The sequence below is a fragment of the Heptranchias perlo genome, unplaced genomic scaffold (genome assembly GCF_035084215.1).
Source record: "Heptranchias perlo isolate sHepPer1 unplaced genomic scaffold, sHepPer1.hap1 HAP1_SCAFFOLD_268, whole genome shotgun sequence".
Lineage (NCBI taxonomy): Eukaryota > Metazoa > Chordata > Chondrichthyes > Hexanchiformes > Hexanchidae > Heptranchias > Heptranchias perlo.
In genome coordinates, this window is record NW_027139280.1 from 347,048 (window position 1) to 367,152 (window position 20,105).

The window sequence follows — 20,105 nt, forward strand, 5'->3', positions numbered from 1 at the left end:
GTACGGGACACTGGGCTTGCATGGTGCGGGACACTGCGATTGTGGGGTATGGGACACTGGGATTGCGGGGTACGGGACACTGGGATTGTGGGGTATGGGACATTGGGATTGCATGGTACGGGACACTGGGATTGCGGGGTACGGAGCACTGGGATTGCGTGGTATGGGGCACTGGGATGGAAATGAGGAGGAATTTCTTCTCCCAGAGGGTGGTGAATCTTTGGAATTCGTTACCGCAAAAAGCTGTGGAGGCCGAGTCATTGAATACATTCAAGGCTGAGTTGGACAATTTTTTGATCAGCAAGGGAGTCAAAGGATATGGGGAAAGGGCGGGAAAGTGGAGTTGAGGTAAAAATCAGATCAGCCATGATCTCATTAAATGACGGAGCAGATTCGAGGGGCCAAATGGCCTACTCCTGCTCCTATCTCTTATGGTCTTATGGGATTAGAATGTGATTGTACGGGACACTGGGATTGCAGGGTACGGGACTGGGCAGCGGGCACTGGGATTGCGGGATACGGGGCTGTGCAGCGGGCACTGGGATTGCGGGATACGGGACACTGGGATTGCGGGATACGGGGCTGTGCAGCGGGCACTGGGATTGCGGGATACGGGACACTGGGATTGCGGGATACGGGGCTGTGCAGCGGGCACTGGGATTGCGGGATACGGGACACTGGGATTGCGGGATACGGGGCTGTGCAGCGGGCACTGGGATTGCGGGATACGGGGCTGTGCAGCGGGCACTGGGATTGCGGGATACGGGACGCTGGGATTGCGGGATACGGGGCTGTGCAGCGGGCACTGGGATTGCGGGATACGGGGCTGTGCAGCGGGCACTGGGATTGCGGGATACGGGGCTGTGCAGCGGGCACTGGGATTGCGGGATACGGGACACTGGGATTGCGGGATACGGGGCTGTGCAGCGGGCACTGGGATTGCGGGATACGGGACACTGGGATTGCGGGATACGGGGCTGTGCAGCGGGCACTGGGATTGCGGGATACGGGGCTGTGCAGCGGGCACTGGGATTGCGGGATACGGGACGCTGGGATTGCGGGATACGGGGCTGTGCAGCGGGCACTGGGATTGCGGGATACGGGGCTGTGCAGCGGGCACTGGGATTGCGGGATACGGGGCTGTGCAGCGGGCACTGGGATTGCGGGATACGGGACACTGGGATTGCGGGATACGGGGCTGTGCAGCGGGCACTGGGATTGCGGGATACGGGACACTGGGATTGCGGGATACGGGGCTGTGCAGCGGGCACTGGGATTGCGGGATACGGGACACTGGGATTGCGGGATACGGGGCTGTGCAGCGGGCACTGGGATTGCGGGATACGGGACACTGGGATTGCGGGATACGGGGCTGTGCAGCGGGCACTGGGCTTGCCGCGTGCGTTGCCCTCCGATTCCTCCCGGCTGCGGTTGCCACGGTGACGGTTTTGTTTACCTGGCGGGTGGGTCACCCATTGTGACGACACAGCGCGGGCGGTCGCGGGCTGCTGGTCAGGTGACGAGGCGAAGCGCGCTCTCTGAGCTCGAGCTGGGAGCGCAGCCTGACGCCGCCGGCCTCGGCCCTCGAGTGATCGCCGCCCTCGCCGGGTGCCCGGGCTCATGTCGGCCAAGTCTCCGGTTGGCCTGCTGCTCATATTCGGCGCCGCCACCACCTATCTCTACGTGCTGTCCAGCAACCTGCCTCATGCAACGCACCGGCCGCTGAGCGACGAGGAGATCGAGGATAGCAGGTAGGCCGCGGACGGGCGGCGGGGGCGCTGGGACCGGGACCGGGTCCGGTGCTGGAGAAGCCATGGTGCTGGAGTAGGAGAGGAGGAGGGTAACGAGCACCTCATAAGGCTCCACTTTATATCGCACCTTCCCCATCCACAGGACCCCCCCTCCCCCTCCCCTATTTTTGAAGTGCAGTCACTGTTGTGATGTAGGAAACACGGCAGCCAATTTGCGCACAGCAAGATCCCACAAACAGCAGTGTGACAGTGACCAGATCAGCTGTTTTTAGGATGTCTTTTTGAGGGGTAGATCCAGAGATCTGAGCACATAATCCAGGCTGACATCAGTGCTGTACTGAGGGAGCCCTGCACCGTCGGAGGTGCCCACGTTCGGATGAGCTGTCAACCACCGCCCCGCTCTGCTTCGAAATAGTGCCGTGGGGATCTTTTACGTCCACCGGTTTAACATCTCATCTGAAAGACGGCACCTCCGACAGTGCAGCGCTCTCTCAGTACCGCACACGAGTGTCAGCCTAGATTTTGTGCTCAAATCTCTGGAGTGGGACTTGAACCTTCTGACGAGAGTGCTACCCACAGAGTCACCCACTGGTTAGGTGTCACCAAACTTGATTTAAAAGGCTGCCGTTTGCAGGGAAGGGAGTTATGGTGTTCCACACCTTTTGAGGTGCTGGGAAAGAAAGTTACACATTTCCCTCAATAATTTTGTATTAAGTATATATTTTTCTAATATTTCTAATGACACCCAACACAGATTTATTTGGATTATATTGCTTTTCAAAAATACGAGGGAGCTGTCAGCCAGGGCGCATACTCCCATTTCTCACATCTCATTGCTGGAACTGTTTAAACCAGAGTTACCCCAGGAGTATATTTACCCTGGGGAACAAAATCTAACAATTATGGTGTTACAATCATAGAATGCTGGTAAAACACGGCCGGTCCATCAGTGTCTGAAAAAAGAAAGTTTTAATGTTTTGGGTAAAGACCCTTCGTTAGAACTTGCCGTTTCTCATTTCAGGTGCTGATGGACCTAAAGTGTATTTCCAGCATTTGCAGTTGTTTTTATTTTCTCCCCACAGTAAAGTCACCAGAAAGAAGTAAGGGCACTGCATTTATGCAAAAAGTATTTTTGGTTATAAACAAGGTTTTCACTACAACTTCAGTAAAATGTAATTATAAGCGTGTGAACATTTTTGTACTTTGATCCCTTGAACTGAAAGATGCCAACTGGACAATTAGTTCATAGACTTTGTCCTTCCAAACTTCGGTTATGTCTGGAGACAGCATAACACTAGAGTGCAGCATTGGTGTATAGATCTGTCACTGTATAACACTGGGGTACAGTACTGGTGGGTACAGATCTGTCACTGTATAACACGGGTACAGTACTGGTGGGTACAGATCTGTCACTGTATAACACTGGGGTACAGTACTGGTGGGTACAGATCTGTCACTGTATAACACTGGGGTACAGTACTGGTGGGTACAGGTCTGTCACTGTATAACACTGGGATACAGTACTGGTGGGTACAGATCTGTCACTATAACACGGGTACAGTACTGGTGGGTACAGATCTGTCACTGTATAACACTGGGGTACAGTACTGGTGGGTACAGGTCTGTCACTGTATAACACTGGGGTACAGTACTGGTGGGTACAGATCTGTCACTATAACACGGGTACAGTACTGGTGGGTACAGATCTGTCACTGTATAACACGGGTACAGTACTGGTGGGTACAGGTCTGTCACTGTATAACACTGGGGTACAGTACTGGTGGGTACAGGTCTGTCACTGTATAACACTGGGGTACAGTACTGGTGGGTACAGATCTGTCACTGTATAACACGGGTACAGTACTGGTGGGTACAAATCTGTCACTGTATAACACTGGGGTACAGTACTGGTGGGTACAGATCTGTCACTGTATAACACTTGTAGGAATATAGATGTTCCAGTGATTCATGAACCAGGACGTATGTCAGTCAAAGAAAGTCACATGTACACGATAGTTTTGAGAATCAAAGTGATTAATGAATTAAACAATTTACATCAAGCATAACATACTACAGTAAAAGCCAAGGATTTCAGCACCAAGGCAGTTAGAGTGATCACCTCTTGAGCTGCTACTTCTTCTCGGACCTTCTTGTAGGTGAAGCTTCTTAATGCTCCTCCGACTGCAGTAAAGAAGCTGCCACAATGCCCCATTTTTATATGATTTTTAGCAGTTGTGATATGAGCAATAGTTAAAATTCCCATTTTGGCCACTCACCCACTGTTGGATGGTTGGCTGGGCCACTCAAAACCTTGTGAACCCAGGTGCAGCCTTTCCACCATGTGAAACCTGCTGTAGCTTCTTGTTTGTGTGCACCCAGGTACAATAGTTTTAGTTGTCCTTCCCAAGGGTTTCTAACTGTTTCAGCACTGTTTTTCCAAGTCAGTTGTTTTGAGAACCAAAGGCTTGTTTGAAGCCTCTCGAAGCTTCTGCACATTATTGCTTTTGTTCTTATCAGTTGTTGAGAACCAAAGCTTCTTGAAGATTCTGCACATTGCTGCCTTTGCCGGTTTAACCTTATAACATCCAAATGTAATGGCAGAAGGGGCAAAGTTAACCCTTTCCTTCATTGTAATGCCCAAAGGGGCAAAGTTAACCCCTTCCTTCAGTCCCTCCTCAAGTGAATCTGTCAGATCTTCTGACTGATTCACTTCATATACTTTGAGCATTGTCCTTGGTTGTTAGTTTTTTTTAAATGATTGGTTCATGTTCCCGTTTAGGACGGGTTTGCCGTGACATATGCAAAAAGAATATTTCCGTGTCATGTTTTCGGATTAATCATCTCATTACACATATGCAAATTATCATAACAAACATCAGAATACATTGTGTACAGATTAAAGCCATACTAATTATTCTAACCCATGGGTGTTGCCCAATATTATAGACCATTTCCCACCATTCACAATCTCCTAGCTTTTGTATCTTTTGTTCTACAAGCACATTAGCTTGTTTCATCTTCACCAGTTGGTGAAGTGAGGCATGTGATCATGCCAGTATGGACTTAAGATTCAATGACAGTGGAGGAATAGGATGACCAAAGGGTACTACAGCTTGCAATGCCTCCCCCTGTAGTGTGAGATTAATGTGAACCTCCGTTACGTTGGCATGAGAGTATGTCCCCCAACCTGAGTAATTTCCGTGAGTGTGAGGAAGAAGGGGGAATAAGTGACAGGGCAGATGGTGGTGCCATGCCTGATTTTAACGTCACTAGTAGTTGACATCGGATCTTGATAGGCCACGTGGGTACCAACCGACCCATTGATAACTCTAACCAGGCATTCAGGGTCCTCATCTCTCAGGGTGAACCCTCAGGTGGACATATTCCACTGGAGTTTGTCACATCAACAGATCCAGCTCCCTGACACCAGTCTTCAACAGGACAGGTCCACCCCGTTCTATTCCTCTTTGTGTACCTTTATCAGATGTTTGGGAAAGATGGTGGGTCCTTTAAAAGTATCCCCCTCAAGCGACCCACTGATTATGCTAAATACTTCCCTTGGCTTGTCTCGTATTTGAGGCACAGCTATTAATATTGGGAGAACCATTTTTCCTATTGTGGTATTTCATGGTTTTTGGACCAGATATATTGTTCCAGATCTTCTAGCCATACATAGGCCATAGTCTGCCGTTTATCACTCCCTTAAATGTTTATCAGTAACCCATTTTGGTATCTTGTTATTTTCAATATCGTTCAACCCTTGCTGTATCTCATTTAATACAAAACCCCCATACATGCTTCATGTGATGGCTTTGGATACGTTCTGGTCCTTATACCCCCGATTACTTCGATTGATTGTCATTTACCCCAGCCATTATTTGCTCCAAGCCTTTCGTTATTTCGACTGTTGATACTGCACCCTGTTCGGTTTCATATATGAGATCTCTATCCCCCTTATTCATGCCTTTTAAAATACCCTTCAGTTGTTTCCGCATCGATTCATCGTGTTCCCACATTGAGTCAATATCTAACCTATTCCATGCTGAAGTTCCTGCAGTAGCCCCGATACCTATCCATTTGGCTACGTCCCTTGGTTAAAAGATTTTCTCACTCTCCTAAGCCACATTAACCATTTCATCTCCCCCTGCATGGTCCCGATATCTCGGGTAGTGGCCAGACTATCAAATGCAGTTTTCTCTTTGTTCAGTATAGGCAAGGACACAAACATCTCCGAGAGAAAGCTATCAGTTAACCATTTCATCTCATTCATGAGCCATGGAGAAACTTTACTGCCCAATACAATATTTACAGTTTGGTCCAATATCTCAATACATTTTTTAATTTTACTCAAACTCTTCTTGGACTGCTTTTTATTTCCCAAAATATCCCATTAAATTGTGCTTGAGTCCATTTTATCGTTTCAGAATTATCCTAATGTCAGAAAGCAGTATTGTTGGGCTGATAGGACTCGTCAGTTGGGCAGGAACCATTTAGACTTAAGATTTGATTATGCCGTTAAACTTCAGGTAAATTTTCCCTTCTTAAGTGCTTGAAGAGCAACTCAAATCAATTTATCTAATCAATTTAAATTTCACAAACAAATTCTGCCCAGGATTGGTGGTTTTACATACTCCCATACACCACCCCCCGCCCCCCCCCCCCGAGCAGTCTGTCTCGGAAAATAACATGTAATCCTGAATGGGTTAAAGACGAGCCTTTGAGAGGCAAAGTCTTAATCCAAATCGTCACCACGCTGTCTACAGATAAGGCCTTAAATTCTCAACACCGCTTCCTGCACCAACACTTTTGCGGTCCCGAAAACCAGGGAAAAGATAAACAGAAAATCTAATATGGCTCTTTTTGAGAGCCCAAGGGGTTAATTTGTCAATTCATGATTTCCTTCTATCACTTTGGGGAAATATCCACTTAAATTAAGAAACTTAAAATTTTTTATCTGCTTGACTTGCGACCGTAGCACTAAATTTCAAAGAATAATCTCTTTGACCATAACCAATCCAGAAAAATATGTCCCGATAAACATGGGAGAGACTACCTAGCTTCTCAGTCCTGTCTCCCAAGGTTTCTCTCTCTCTCTCTCTCTCTCTTTTGGAACTCATCAATTTTAACCCCCAAGAACGGGTGAGTTAGGGGTGGGTGGGTAATAAAAATAGTTGAATTCTTCAGCGGGACCGCATCCCGGCTCCAATGTGCCCACTTCTGGGTTTAACTCAGACGTGTTAGGATGCGTGCGTGCAACAGAAGCCCGGAAGTCCCATCCCCGCTTAAAGCCAGTGGGCCGATAGTTAAAGGGGCAATGTACCTCATTGTGATAGTTGAGGCACTTAACTTTTTGTGTATTAGAAATGTAAAACAAATTTAACCTCACCTGTTTGGGTTCCCCATCGCTTCTGATTCACAGCAGGCAGGAAGGGCTGGATCCACGAGGTGAGTGCTTTTATTGCACTGCTTGTAGGCTCAGAAGAGCAGGAGTGCTTCATCCAGGCCCAACATGCTCACTTGGCATGATAGGACCCCCTCGATCGGCCTCCCCGCTCCCCGATGGTGGTTCTCATTAAGTACGCGATTGCAGATTGCGACCCACCAAATTTATTTCCGGGTTCCGCGTCCAGTTATCTCCCACTTCCTTCCCTCCTCCATGTAAAATCATACTTATTGGTTTTAATTAAGGGACGATGAAACTGTTTGTACAGTGACTGCTCTTTCCACTAAGAAAGCTGTGATTCAGCAGATTGAAATGCTGGAAGCTCAAAAAGTAATTAACTTTATCAATGCAGAAGTAAAGGTTACTTAGTTCTTGCTTGTCAAAACCTTCGGGGTGAGGGAGGAGTCAATCACAGTAGAAGGCATCGTAACCAAATTAAGAAAATTAAGAAAACAGTGCTTTGTAAACGTTTGAATTGATTTAAAACAAGATCAGACGTCTTTAATTTAAACTGTATAAAGCAAAAGCAGTTTTTAGTTGTAATCCAATTAAAACAAAGTGCTTTGAAGAAGTTCAGATTGAATTTTTTTCCAGAAAGTCTTTGTGCTGTTAAAACAGTGATAGCTTGCACATAATTAAATTCTGGATAATAAAATCTATTAAAACAAGCAGAAATCATCAGTAACATCACTATTAATTTGAAACAGTCTTGTCAGGAAGACAGCATTTCAGTTTATTCATCTCATTTTAAAAAGAGTAGGTTGTGCTCGGCCTCTTTATCTAAAATGTTTCAGATAAAACTTCCAATTGTTGTTAAAACCGTTGGCATTTATTTAAGAGGTGTCCAAAATGTTATTGACTCTTAGATAGTCAGTCCAACTATAAGTTATGTCCAGATTGTTGTTGTAGAGATAGGAGATCCTTTAATCATTCTTTTTTTCGGATCACTTTTATTTTCTGATCACAGTCAATCAGAGGATCAAAGGGTGCTGTCAATTTGCTAACAGCTGTCACATTCCAGTATAACCGAGATAATTAAACAAATAGAATCACCTCAAATAGCCCAAAATTTGAACACATCAGTTCACCTGACATTCACTCCATTTTTACTTCAAATCATTAAGCATTTAAGAAATTAAAAATGCCAATTTTCATATGTGATAAGCTCATGCCCGGACTTAGAGACTTACATAATTTAAAATAACCAGAATTTCACTGTGGCTACAATAAAAGTTTGGTTTTCGCAATTTAATAGTTAGTTAATTTAATTCAGCAGTATCAAAATTAAACACAAGACAGAACAGATATAATTATCAAAATAGCATGTGCTTAGAAATACCCACTAAATTACAGTACACGAAAGGAAGAAACACAAAACAAGCTTGAAAGGGGGCATAGCCCGCAACAGTGAAAAGAAAACACTCTCCCAGGCTTTTTAAGAGACAATATACTGAAAACAAAAGAATACATGCAGTAGCTTGTAACTCTCTCCCTTTCGCCACCTTTATTTCATCAATGACTAATTTATCCTTTTTCACTTAAACCCATTTTCAATGTTTCCTACTTAATTCAATTTTGTACTGATTTAAAATCTCATATAGGGAAGACTTTTTGTCAGGCTGCCATCAAATCCTCCCTTTGTGTCTCTACTTTTCTCAGTTTTTTCTAACTCTTGTGGGGCTGCCTGATTTCGGGTCAGATTACTTTCCTTAATCAGGACTTGACTCTGGAAGTACTCTACATGGCCTTCTAGGGTCTTGATACATCTTTCACTATTCTGACCATCTTTCTTTCCAATAGGAACATAGGAACAGGAGTAGGCCATTCAGCCCCTTGAGCCTGCTCTGCCATTTGAAAAGATCATGGCTGATCTGTGATCTAACTCCATATACCTGCCTTTGGCCCATATCCCTTAATACCTTTGGTTGCCAAAAAGCTATCTATCTCAGATTTAAATTTAGCAATTGAGCTAGCATCAATTGTCGTTTGCGGAAGAGAGTTCCAAACTTCTACCACCCTTTGTGTGTAGAAATGTTTCCTAATCTCACTCCTGAAAGGTCTGGCTCTATTTTTTAGACTGTGCCCCCTAGTCCTAGAATCCCCAACCAGCGGAAATAGTTTCTCTCTATCCACCCTATCTGTTCTCCTTAATATTTTATAAACTTCGATCAGATCACCCCTTAACCTTCGAAACTCTACAGAATACAACCCCAATTTGTGTAATTATCCAATGTCTTCCCCAATTGTTCCTTTACCTCTTCCAGTTCCCTCTTTAGATTAGCTACCTCTGTTACTAACCCTTGCTTTTACTTCTCATCACTATCTTTTTGTTTGCTGAAGGCAAGTAGCCATTCGGCTTTAGCCTGTTTCTTTAATTTTTGGCTGCTCTTCTATCATATGTATCCATCTATTATCGTATGCTTTGAAGGGGTCTCTCCTTGGTAATGCCTTTGCTATGTATTCTTGAATTGCTGCTTCTATATTCCACCCGCCTCTGCCCAGAAAACCCTGTTTCTGCTAGGACGTTGGACACTGTATTTTACCATTCCTATTATACTCTCCTACACCTCTGCCCAGAAAACCCTGTTTCTGCTAGGACGTTGGATACTGTATTTTACTCTACCCGTTATACCCTCCTACGCTTCTGCCCAGAAAACCCTGTTTCTGCTAGCTCATTGGACGCAGGATTTTACTCTTTCTTTGTCTGACTACGTCAGGTCCCTGTATTCAGGCGCCACTTCCTGTAGGGATACAGATCATCCAATGATTTGTGAACCTGGAGAGTAGTCAGTCAAGGAAAGTCACGTACATGGTAGTTTTGTTAATCAAAGTGATTATTTCATGATTTAAACAATTTACATCAAGCAATACATACAACCTTAAAAACCAAGGATTTCAACATCAAGGCAGTTAGAGTGATCAGCTCTCTCGTAGCTCTTGAGCTGCTGCTTCTTGGACCTTCCTGTAGGTGCACTTCTTAATGCTCCTCTGACTGCAGTAAAGAAGCTGCCATGATGTCCCATTTTTATATGATTTTTGGCAGTTGTGGTGTGAGCAAAAGACCCATTTTGGCCACTCACCCACTGTTGCATTAATGATGGATGGTTGGCTGGGCCACTCAAAACCTTGTGAACCCAGCTGCAGCCTTTCCAACCTGTGAAACCTGCTGTAGTTTCTTGTCTGTGTGAACCCAGGTGCAATAGTTTTAGTTGTCCTTCCCAAGGATTTCTAACTGTTTCAGCACTGTTTTTCCAAGTCAGTTGTTTTGGGAACCAAAGGCCTGTTTGAAGCTTCTGCACATTATTGCTTTCGTTCTTATCAATTATTGAAAACTGAAGCATCTCGAAGTTTCTGCAAATTGCTGCCTTTGCAATTTTAAACTTATAATGTCCAAATGGGCAAAGTTAACCCTCTCCTTCATACTGGGGTACAGTACTGGTGGGTACAGGTCTGTCACAGTATAACACTGGGATACAGTACTGGTGGGTACAGTCTCATTGTATAACACTGGGTTACAGTACTGGTGGGTACAGGTCTGTCACTGTATAACACTGGGGTACAGTACTGGTGGGTACAGGTCTCATTGTATAACACTGGGTTACAGTACTGGTGGGTACAGGTCTGTCACTGTATAACACTGGGGTACAGTACTGGTGGGTACAGGTCTCATTGTATAACACTGGAGTACAGTACTGGTGGGCACAGGTCTGTCACTGTATAACACTGGGGTACAGTACTGGTGGGTACAGGTCTGTCACTGTATAACACTGGGGTACAGTACTGGTGGGTACAGGTCTCATTGTATAACACTGGAGTACAGTACTGGTGGGCACAGGTCTGTTGCTGTATAACACTGGAGTACAGTACTGGTGGGCACAGGTCTGTCACTGTATAACACTGGGGTACAGTACTGGTGGGCACAGGTCTGTCACTGTATAACACTGGAGTACAGTACTGGTGGGCACAGGTCTGTCACTGTATAACACTGGGGTACAGTACTGGGGGGTACAGGTCTGTCACTGTATAACACTGGGGTACAGTACTGGTGGGTACAGGTCTCATTGTATAACACTGGAGCACAGTACTGGTAAGTACAGGTCTGTTGCTGTACAACACTGGGGTACAGTACTGGTGGGTACAGGTCTCATTGTATAACACTGGAGTACAGTACTGGTGGGTACAGGTCTCATTGTATAACACTGGAGTACAGTACTGGTAAGTACAGGTCTCATTGTATAACACTGGGGTACAGTACTGGTGGGTACAGGTCTCATTGTATAACACTGGGGTACAGTACTGGTGGGTACAAGTCTCATTGTATAACACTGGGGTACAGTACTGGTGGGTACAGGTCTCATTGTATAACACTGGAGTACAGTACTGGCAGGTACAGGTCTGTTGCTGTATAACACTAGGGTGCTGTACTGATGGACACAGGTCTGTTGCTGTATAACACTGGCATGAAGATCATGCCTCTTTAAACTGTTCTGGAAACAACACAACGTCGATGCTGCTTTTTGTATTCGATATGTTAATGCCACCTTGCTCACATATTAGTGCACCACTTAATCAGAACATGTTTCACTTTTGTTTTGCGTCACTCATCCCAGGAATTAATTACCAACTCCAGTGCCCTGTGGTCAACATGTCTTTTGCTCACAAATGAATTCATTATTGAAAATGAATTTAAATTTGTGTGGTAAAGCTATTTTATTCTTAAATGACCATAGTATTCCTGTGTACTCGGATGAATTCAGTCTTCACGTGATCTCCACTCATTTTTGGAGCATTGAGGTGGCCAAAAATGACAGTGAATCATGTAAAAGCCTGGGAATCAGGCTCTTCCCCCTCCCTTGTGGGTCAAGCACCCTCCTGTTTTCAGCGCTGAGCTGGGTGCTGACTTTCAGTGCAAGGTTATACTACACTCCCCTCTCTGCAGTCCTTTTAGGTTTTATTTTGGAAAACGGGCACGTCAACTCCATTTTTCTAATACCTAAGTTGTCAAGTAGTGTTGGAAAACTCCAAAGATATATTTGAAACTGCATAAAGAGACAGGATCATTCTGTAATGCCTTGAATGTTCACATCTTGTTGGTCTTTGTGTGGCTTGTAGTTATTGGTTGTGAAATCTGTTGTCTGGGTTCGGGCCTGACTCTTCTAATGTGTCTAGAACAAACAAAGGCTGTAATCTTGTACAGACTAATGCTAAAGCCCAGCTGCTACGCTGACCAGGAATTGAACCTGGGACTTTGAGTTGCATGGCTCAGTGCTATATGGGGCAGTGCAAATGGTATGTTGGCCTTCATTGCAAGAGGATTTGAGTCAGGAGCAAGGATGTCTTACTGCAGTTATACAGGGCCTTGGTGAGACCACACCTGGAGTATTTGGTCTCCTTACCTAAGAAAGGATATACTTGCCATAGAGGGAGTGCAGCGAAGGTTCACCAGACTGATTCCTGGGATGGCAGGACTGTCGTATGAGGAGAGATTGGGTTGACTCGGCCTGTATTCACTCGAGTTTAGAAGAATGAGAGGGGATCTCATTGAAACGTACAAAATTCTGACAGGGCTCGACAGACTGGATGCAGGGAGGATGTTTCCCCTGGCTGGGGGTTCCAGAATGAGGGGACACAGTCTCAGGATATGGGATCGGACATTTAGGACTGAGATGAGGAGAAATTTCTTCACTCAGAGGGTGGTGAACCTGTGGAATTCTCTACCACAGAAAGCTGTGGAGGCCAAGTCACTGAATATATTTAAGAAGGATCTAGATAGATTTCTAGACACAAAAGGCATCAAGGGGTATGGGGAGAGTGCGAGAATATGGTATTGAGATAGAGGATCAGCCATGATCATATTGAATGGCGGAGCAGGCTCGAAGGGCCGAATGGCCTACTCCTGCTCCTATTTTCTATGTTTCTATGTGCTTTTACCCCCTGGACATTGCGTGTGGCAGTATCTTTATCAGTGCTAATCTGACTGACCATTCTAAACATTTCTCACTCTGAGTAAAAGGGCTCTCCCTAATATCCACTTTAAATTTACTTTTCACTAATTTCTCTATATGTCTTCTGGTCCCAATTTCCTTAATTGAAACAATAATTTGGATTTATCGTATCCATACAACTTAATATTTTACATACATTGAGGTCCCTCCATCACTAACTACTTTCTAGACTGTAGAGCTTGCCCTCCTCTAATGTTTTCAACAAGCCCAGTGCATTTGCTCTGGGACTGTCTTGTTTTCCTTCTCTGAAAAGGTAGTCCTGTCCAACTCTCCCATCACTCTTGTCCTTGCTGACTCCACTGGTTTCTTTTCCTTAAATGCGTTGAATTCAAAACCACCGTTGTTTACAAATCTTTCCATGGCCTCCCTCTCCCACCCCACTACTTCAGTCTCCCCCAGCCCATGTGTTTTGGTTCTCCAACTCTGACCTCCATCATCTGAGGCAGAGCCTTCAGCAGTTTTAGCCCATCCTCTCTAAACTTGTCTGCCTAGTTTCTTCTTCAAACTGAGCCTTTGGTTATCTCTCTTAACTTCTCTGTTACTGCTTGGCATTCATTTCTCCTCTGTGAAGCGTCTTGAGATGTTTACTAGGCTAAATGCACTATATTCCAGTGTTACAACAGTGACTACACTTCAAAAGTACTTCATTGGCTGTAAACTGCTTTGGGACATCCTGAAGTTGTGAAATGTGAGTTACTACACTCATTCTTTCTTTAAGTACGAGTTGTTTGGTCTGACCAATGCATTGTAAACCCTTAGCAAAGTATTATCAGTGTTAAATTTTATTTGTCTGTCCAATTACAGTACAACCTCACCCTATTAATCGGAACTGACATGGGTTCAGCAGGGTGGAAATTCAGTAGCCCTAGAGCTGAAAAGTACTGAACTCTGGCCTATAGAAACTCCGTTTCTTATGAAGGCCGATCAGCCACCCTAACGTGAAGTGCCTAACCCTCTTGCAGTATAACTCTTGAGGACAGACTCAACCAGTTGAATCTAGTGTATTGCAGGAGGGTGAGGCATCAGGGCTGGGAAGCCCCTCATTGAATCTGGAGTTTCCAGGTGCAGTAGAGTTGCAAAGATTAAGGTTCATTAAGGTGTTAAAGGCAAAGTAGTAAAAGTATGAATAAAGGGATGGCTGAAGGAGAGAAGGCAGAGAGTAGGAGTAGGTGGGTGATTCTTGCATTAGCAAGGTGTAGCTATCGGCCTGTCCTAGACATCTGTCTCTTCCTCTCTATGTGTATATCCCTGGTGTCAGCTGTGGCTCAGTTGGTAGCACTTTTGCCTCTGAGTCAGAAGGTTGTGGGTTCAAGTCCCACTCTAGGGACTTGAGCATAAAATCTAGGCTGACACTTCAGTGCAGCACTGAGGGAGTGCTTCTCTGTCTGAGGTACTGTCTTTCGGATGAGACGTTAAACCAAGGCCCTGTCTGCCCTCACGGGTGGACGTTAAAGATCCTACGGCACTGTTTTGAAGAAGGTTACATAAGGTTAAATCTCACGGGATCCAAGGTGAGGTAGCCAATTGGATACAAAATTGGATTGACGACAGAAGACAGAGGGTGGTTGTAGAGGGTTGTTTTTCAAACTGGAGGCCTGTGACCAGCGGTGTGCCTCAGGGATCGGTGCTGGGTCCACTGTTATTTGTTATTTATATTAATGATTTGGATGAGAATTTAGGAGGCATGGTTAGTAAGTTTGCAGATGACACCAAGATTGGTGGCATTGTGGACAGTGAAGAAGGTTATCTGGGATTGCAACGGGATCTTGATAAATTGGGCCAGTGGGCCGATGAATGGCAGATGGAGTTTAATTTAGATAAATGTGAGGTGATGCATTTTGGTCGATCGAATCGGGCCAGGACCTACTCCGTTAATGGTAGGGCGTTGGGGAGAGTTATAGAACAAAGAGATCTAGGAGTACAGGTTCATAGCTCCTTGAAAGTGGAGTCACAGGTGGATAGGGTGGTGAAGAAGGCATTCAGCATGCTTGGTTTCATTGTTCAGAACATTGAATACAGGAGTTGGGATGTCTTGTTGAAGTTGTACAAGACATTAGTTAGGCCACACTTGGAATACTGTGTACAGTTCTGGTCACCCTATTATAGAAAGGATATTATTAAACTAGAAAGAGTGCAGAAAAGATTTACTAGGATGCTACCGGGACTTGATGGTTTGACTTATAGGGAGAGGTTGGATAGACTGAGACTTTTTTCCCTGGAGAGTAGGAGGTTTAGGGGTGATCTTATAGAAGTCTATAAAATAATGAGGGGCATAGATAAGGTAGATAGTCAAAATCTTTTCCCAAAGGTAGGGGACTCTATAACGAGGGGGCATAGATTTAAGGTGAGAGGGGAGAGATACAAAAGTGTCCAGAGGGGCAATTTTTTCACTCAAAGGGTGGTGAGTGTATGGAACGAGCTGCCAGAGGCAGTAGTAGAGGCGGGTACAATTTTGTCTTTTAAAAAGCATTTGGACAGTTACATGGGTAAGATGGGTATAGAGGGATATGGGCCAAGTGCAGGCAACTGGGACTAGCTTAGTGGTATAAACTGGGCGACATGGACATGTTGGGCCGAAGGGCCTGTTTCCATGTTGTAAACTTCTATTCTATTCTATTCTATTCTAAAAGCAGTGGAGTTCTCCCCGGTGTCCTGGTCAATATTCATCCCTCAACTAACACCTAAAAAAAACAGATTATCTGGTCGTTATCGCATTGCTGTTTGTGGGTCCTTGCTGTGCGCAAATTGACTGCCGTGTTTCCTACATTACTACAGTGACTATACTTCAAAAGTACTTCATTGGCTGTGAAGCGCTTTGGGATGTCCTGAGGACGTGAAAGGTCCTATAGAAATGCAAGTCCTTTCTTTCTTTCCTTCCATAGAGAGGATATATAAACTGAATGGAACAATTCTGAAGGTGGTGCAGGAACAGAGAACCCGGGGTGTATTTACACAAAGCTTTGAAGGTGACAGGGCAGGTTGAGAAAGCGGTTAAAAAAGCATACGGGATCCTTGGGCTTAGAAACATAGACATAGGGTACAAAAGCAAGAATGTTATGCTAGACCTTTATAAATCACTGGTTACACCCCATTCGGAGTATTGTGTCCAATTTTGGGCATCACACTTTAGGAAGGATGTCAAGGCCTTAGAAAAGGTGCAGAGGAGATTTACTAGAATGGTTCCAGGGATGAGGGACTTCAGTTATGTGGAGAGACTAGAGAAGCTGGGGTTGTCCTCCTCAGAGTAGAGAAGGTTATGGGGAGATTTAATAGAGGGGTTCAAAATTATGAAGGGTTTTGATAGAGTAAGTAAGGAGAAACTCTTTCCAGTGGCAGAAGGGTCGGTAACCAGAGGACACTGATTTAAGATAATTGGCAAAAGAACCAGATTTTTTGCACAGCGAGTTGTAATGATCTGGAGTGCACTACCTGAAAGGGTGGTGGAAGCAGATTCACTAGTAACTTTCAAAAGGGGACTGGATAAATAATTGAAGGGGAAAAATTTGCAGGGCTATGGGGAAAGAGCAGAGTAATGGAATTATCTGGATAGTTCTTTCAAAGAGCTGCCACGACGGGCCAAATGCCCTCCTTCTGTGCTGTATGATTCTGTAATAATCAATATGTATTGACTATTCCAAATTAAGGGGTATAGCAAACTGAGAGGAAGAATGTGATAGCTTACAGAAGGATGTGGATAAATTAGGGGATTGGGCAGGTAAGTGGCAAATGTAATTCAATGTAAATCAATGCGAATTACATTTTGGGAAATAAGAACAAGCAATAGTAATATTCTCAGGGAGGGGATAAAAAGAGAGATCTAAGAGTATAAACACACAGATTTTTAAAAGCTTTAAGGGCAAATGGAATTCTAGATTTTATACATGGGAGCATTGGATATGAAAAGGAAGGAGGTGATGATTTGATCATACATCTGTACAAGATGATGATTTGACTGGACATACATTCACCAGAATCTGTGTGAAGTATTATAACCAGTTTTAGATAACATATAGAAATAAAGGGAGTCATGGAAAAAGTGCAATGATAGCAGAGATGAGAGGTGATAATTATAAGGACTTTAAAACTGGGTCTGCGTCCGTGGAGCAGAGAAGGTCGAAGAGCAACTCAAGAAAGTGAAAGGTAAAAGACTGTTTCTGCTGATTAGTACACCGGCAATGAGGGCATAAAGTGAGGATTAGCATTGAAAGCATAAAGGGGGAGTTTAGAAGGATTGATTTAGCACAGGGGATTGAAGGTCTTAATCTTAAACTGGAGAGGGAATTAGATAAACACTTTACAAAAAACATTAAAGGGTGCAGGGAAAGAGCAGAGAAATGGATTAGAATAGATAGCTCCAGGGGAGGAGCTAACACAGGCATACAAGAATAGCTGCCTTCCTTCACCAAAATTCCTATGATTCTATGAAATTTGAAGTTTCAGCCGACCAGAATCTGATAAAGTGTGTTCATACTATAAATTCTTTTGCAAATCTTTGGCTGTATCCACTATTTCTACTAGCCTGTTAGCCTAATATCAATAATGGACAAAATCATGGAATATATTCAAAGGAGTATTTGTATAACAGTGGTTTAATGGGGAAGATCTATCCTCTGAAACTTCCTCCCTTTCTTTGAAAATGCTACAGATGAAGTCAGTAGCAACACTCCCTCTCAATTTATTTGGACTTTCAGAAAAACTTTGACAAAGTTCCACACAAAATACTTCTTACTAAACTAAAACCAATAGGAATCCAAGATAAAAACATGCAGCAGAAAAATTGAGATTGATGAGCATTTTGTGTTCGTATCATAAACACAGGTCTAAGCATTAACTGGTGTGGGACTGCACTCAACACACACCACCCCCCCTCTCCCAGGTCCGACATTATCCCTCTCATGAGCAAAGAGAGAAAGAACTTCCATTTATATGGCGCCTCTCACATCTTCCATACATCCTAAAGTGCTTTACAGACAATTAATTACTTTTGTTTTTGAAGTGCAGTCACTGTTGTTATGTAGGCAAACACAACAACCAATTTGCACACAGCAAGGTCCTCAAACAACAAATGAGGTAAATGATCAGTTGATCTGTTTTGCTGATGTTAGTTAAGGGGTGAATATTTTACCAGGATATAGGGAGAACTCCCTAGTTCTTTGAATAGTGCCACAGGATCTTTTATAGCCACCTGAACAGGCAGGTTTAACTTCTCATCCAAAATGCTCTGTTCTTTCATTTTCCTTTTTTTAAAACCAGTTTCTTATCCAATTGCATGTTTTTATCTTGGATTCCTATTGGTTTTAGTTTAATAAGAAGTATTTTGTGTGGAACTTTGTCGAAAGTTTTCTGAAAGTCCAAATAAATTGAGAGGGAGTGTTGCTACTGACTTCATCTGTAGCATTTTCAAAGAAAGGGAGGAAGTTTCTGAGGCTAGATCGTCCCCATTAAGCCACGGTTATACAAATACTCCTTTGAATATATTCCATGATTTAGTCCATTATTGATATTGGTCTAATAGGCTTGAAGTAGGCTGGGAAACCTATTCTTTCCCAGGACTTCAGAACTTTGGTACTCCTCACCTCAATCAATATAATGCACACACCTTAAAATTCAAGCTTGGTGTCACCTGATCTCTACTTCCTAATTTACCTGTTTTCAACCTAGATGGTTTTCTGGACTTTACCCTTCACCTTTGTTTCTGAATTTTAAAAAAAGACTTGCAAAAATTAAACAGTTCCCATAATGAATTGCATGAGGTTGCTTGGGTTAGTTTACACATGGATCACTTGTATATGAATCTGATTCGACTGTAGTCTAGTTATTCGGTGATGATCTCACTCTTTTTATTTTGCTTTCTGCAGGTCACTGACATTTCCATCTGACCTGGAAGAGCTCCGAGCGATTGCTGGCTTGCTGCATTCATACAGAGCTCAGCACGCTGGTTATGTATTGCTGCTCTACTGCAGTGCATACCTCTACAAACAGACTTTTGCAATCCCTGGCTCGTCCTTCCTGGCAAGTATTGAGTACTAATGGCCCGGGCAGCTGTGCGTTGCTTTTTTTAAGTGTGTAAATGTGAATAACTTCCAGAGAATGAATCATGAAACATGTTGGCAACGTTAAAAAAAGGTACGGCTTGAGGCTGTTACTGTTCCAGAAAAAAAACTGCGAGACTGCATTGTGATCACAATACTAGTTATATTACATAGAATTACATCAAATTTACAGCACAGAAACCGGCCATTCAGGCCAACTGGCTTATGCCAATGTTTATGCTCCACATGAGCCTCCTCCCACTCTACTCCATCTAACCCTATCAGCATATCCTTCTATTCCTTTCTCCCTCATGTACCTATCTAGCTTTCCCTTAAATGCATCCATGCTATTCATCTCATCCACTCCATGTGGTAGCGAGTTCCACATTCTCACCACTCTCTGGGTAAAGAAGTTTCTCCTGAATTCCATATTGGATTTATTAGTGACTATCTTATATTTACGACCTCTAGTTTTGGACTCCCACACAAGTGGTAGACATAGGGAAGATGTTTCCCTATCAAAGTTTCATAATCTTAAAGACCTCTATCAGGTCACCCCTCAGTCTTCCCTTTTCTAGAGAAAAGAGCTCCAGCCTGTTCAATCTTTCCTGATAGGTATATCCTCTCAGTTCTGGTATCATCCTAGTAAATCTTTTTTGCACTTTCTCCAATGCGTCTCCAGAGTCCAAATTCCAGTTTCCTCTCCTTGGAGAGACTAGAGAAGCTGGGGATCTCTTCATTAGAACAGAGAAGGTTAAGAGGAGATCTGAGCGAGGTGTTCAAAATTATGAATCATAATCTTTCAAAGTTCTCTAGATTCAGGAACTGTCCCTCTCGATTGGAAAATTGCACATGTCACTCTGCTTTTTAAGAA

At 43.9% G+C, this 20,105-nt stretch overlaps 1 protein-coding gene across 1 annotated transcript in view; it reads left to right on the top strand.

Moving 5' to 3' along the window:
* The first annotated feature begins 1,513 nt into the window (after positions 1–1,513).
* LOC137310661 (transmembrane protein 41A-like) overlaps positions 1,514–20,105 on the top strand; it is a 42,289-nt gene continuing 23,697 nt past the window's right edge. The window contains exons 1-2 of the mRNA XM_067978363.1: positions 1,514–1,751; positions 19,058–19,211. Of these exons, the coding sequence (XP_067834464.1) occupies positions 1,621–1,751; positions 19,058–19,211 (285 nt within the window). The 5' untranslated portion in view covers positions 1,514–1,620. The remainder of the gene's footprint in view (positions 1,752–19,057; positions 19,212–20,105) is intronic.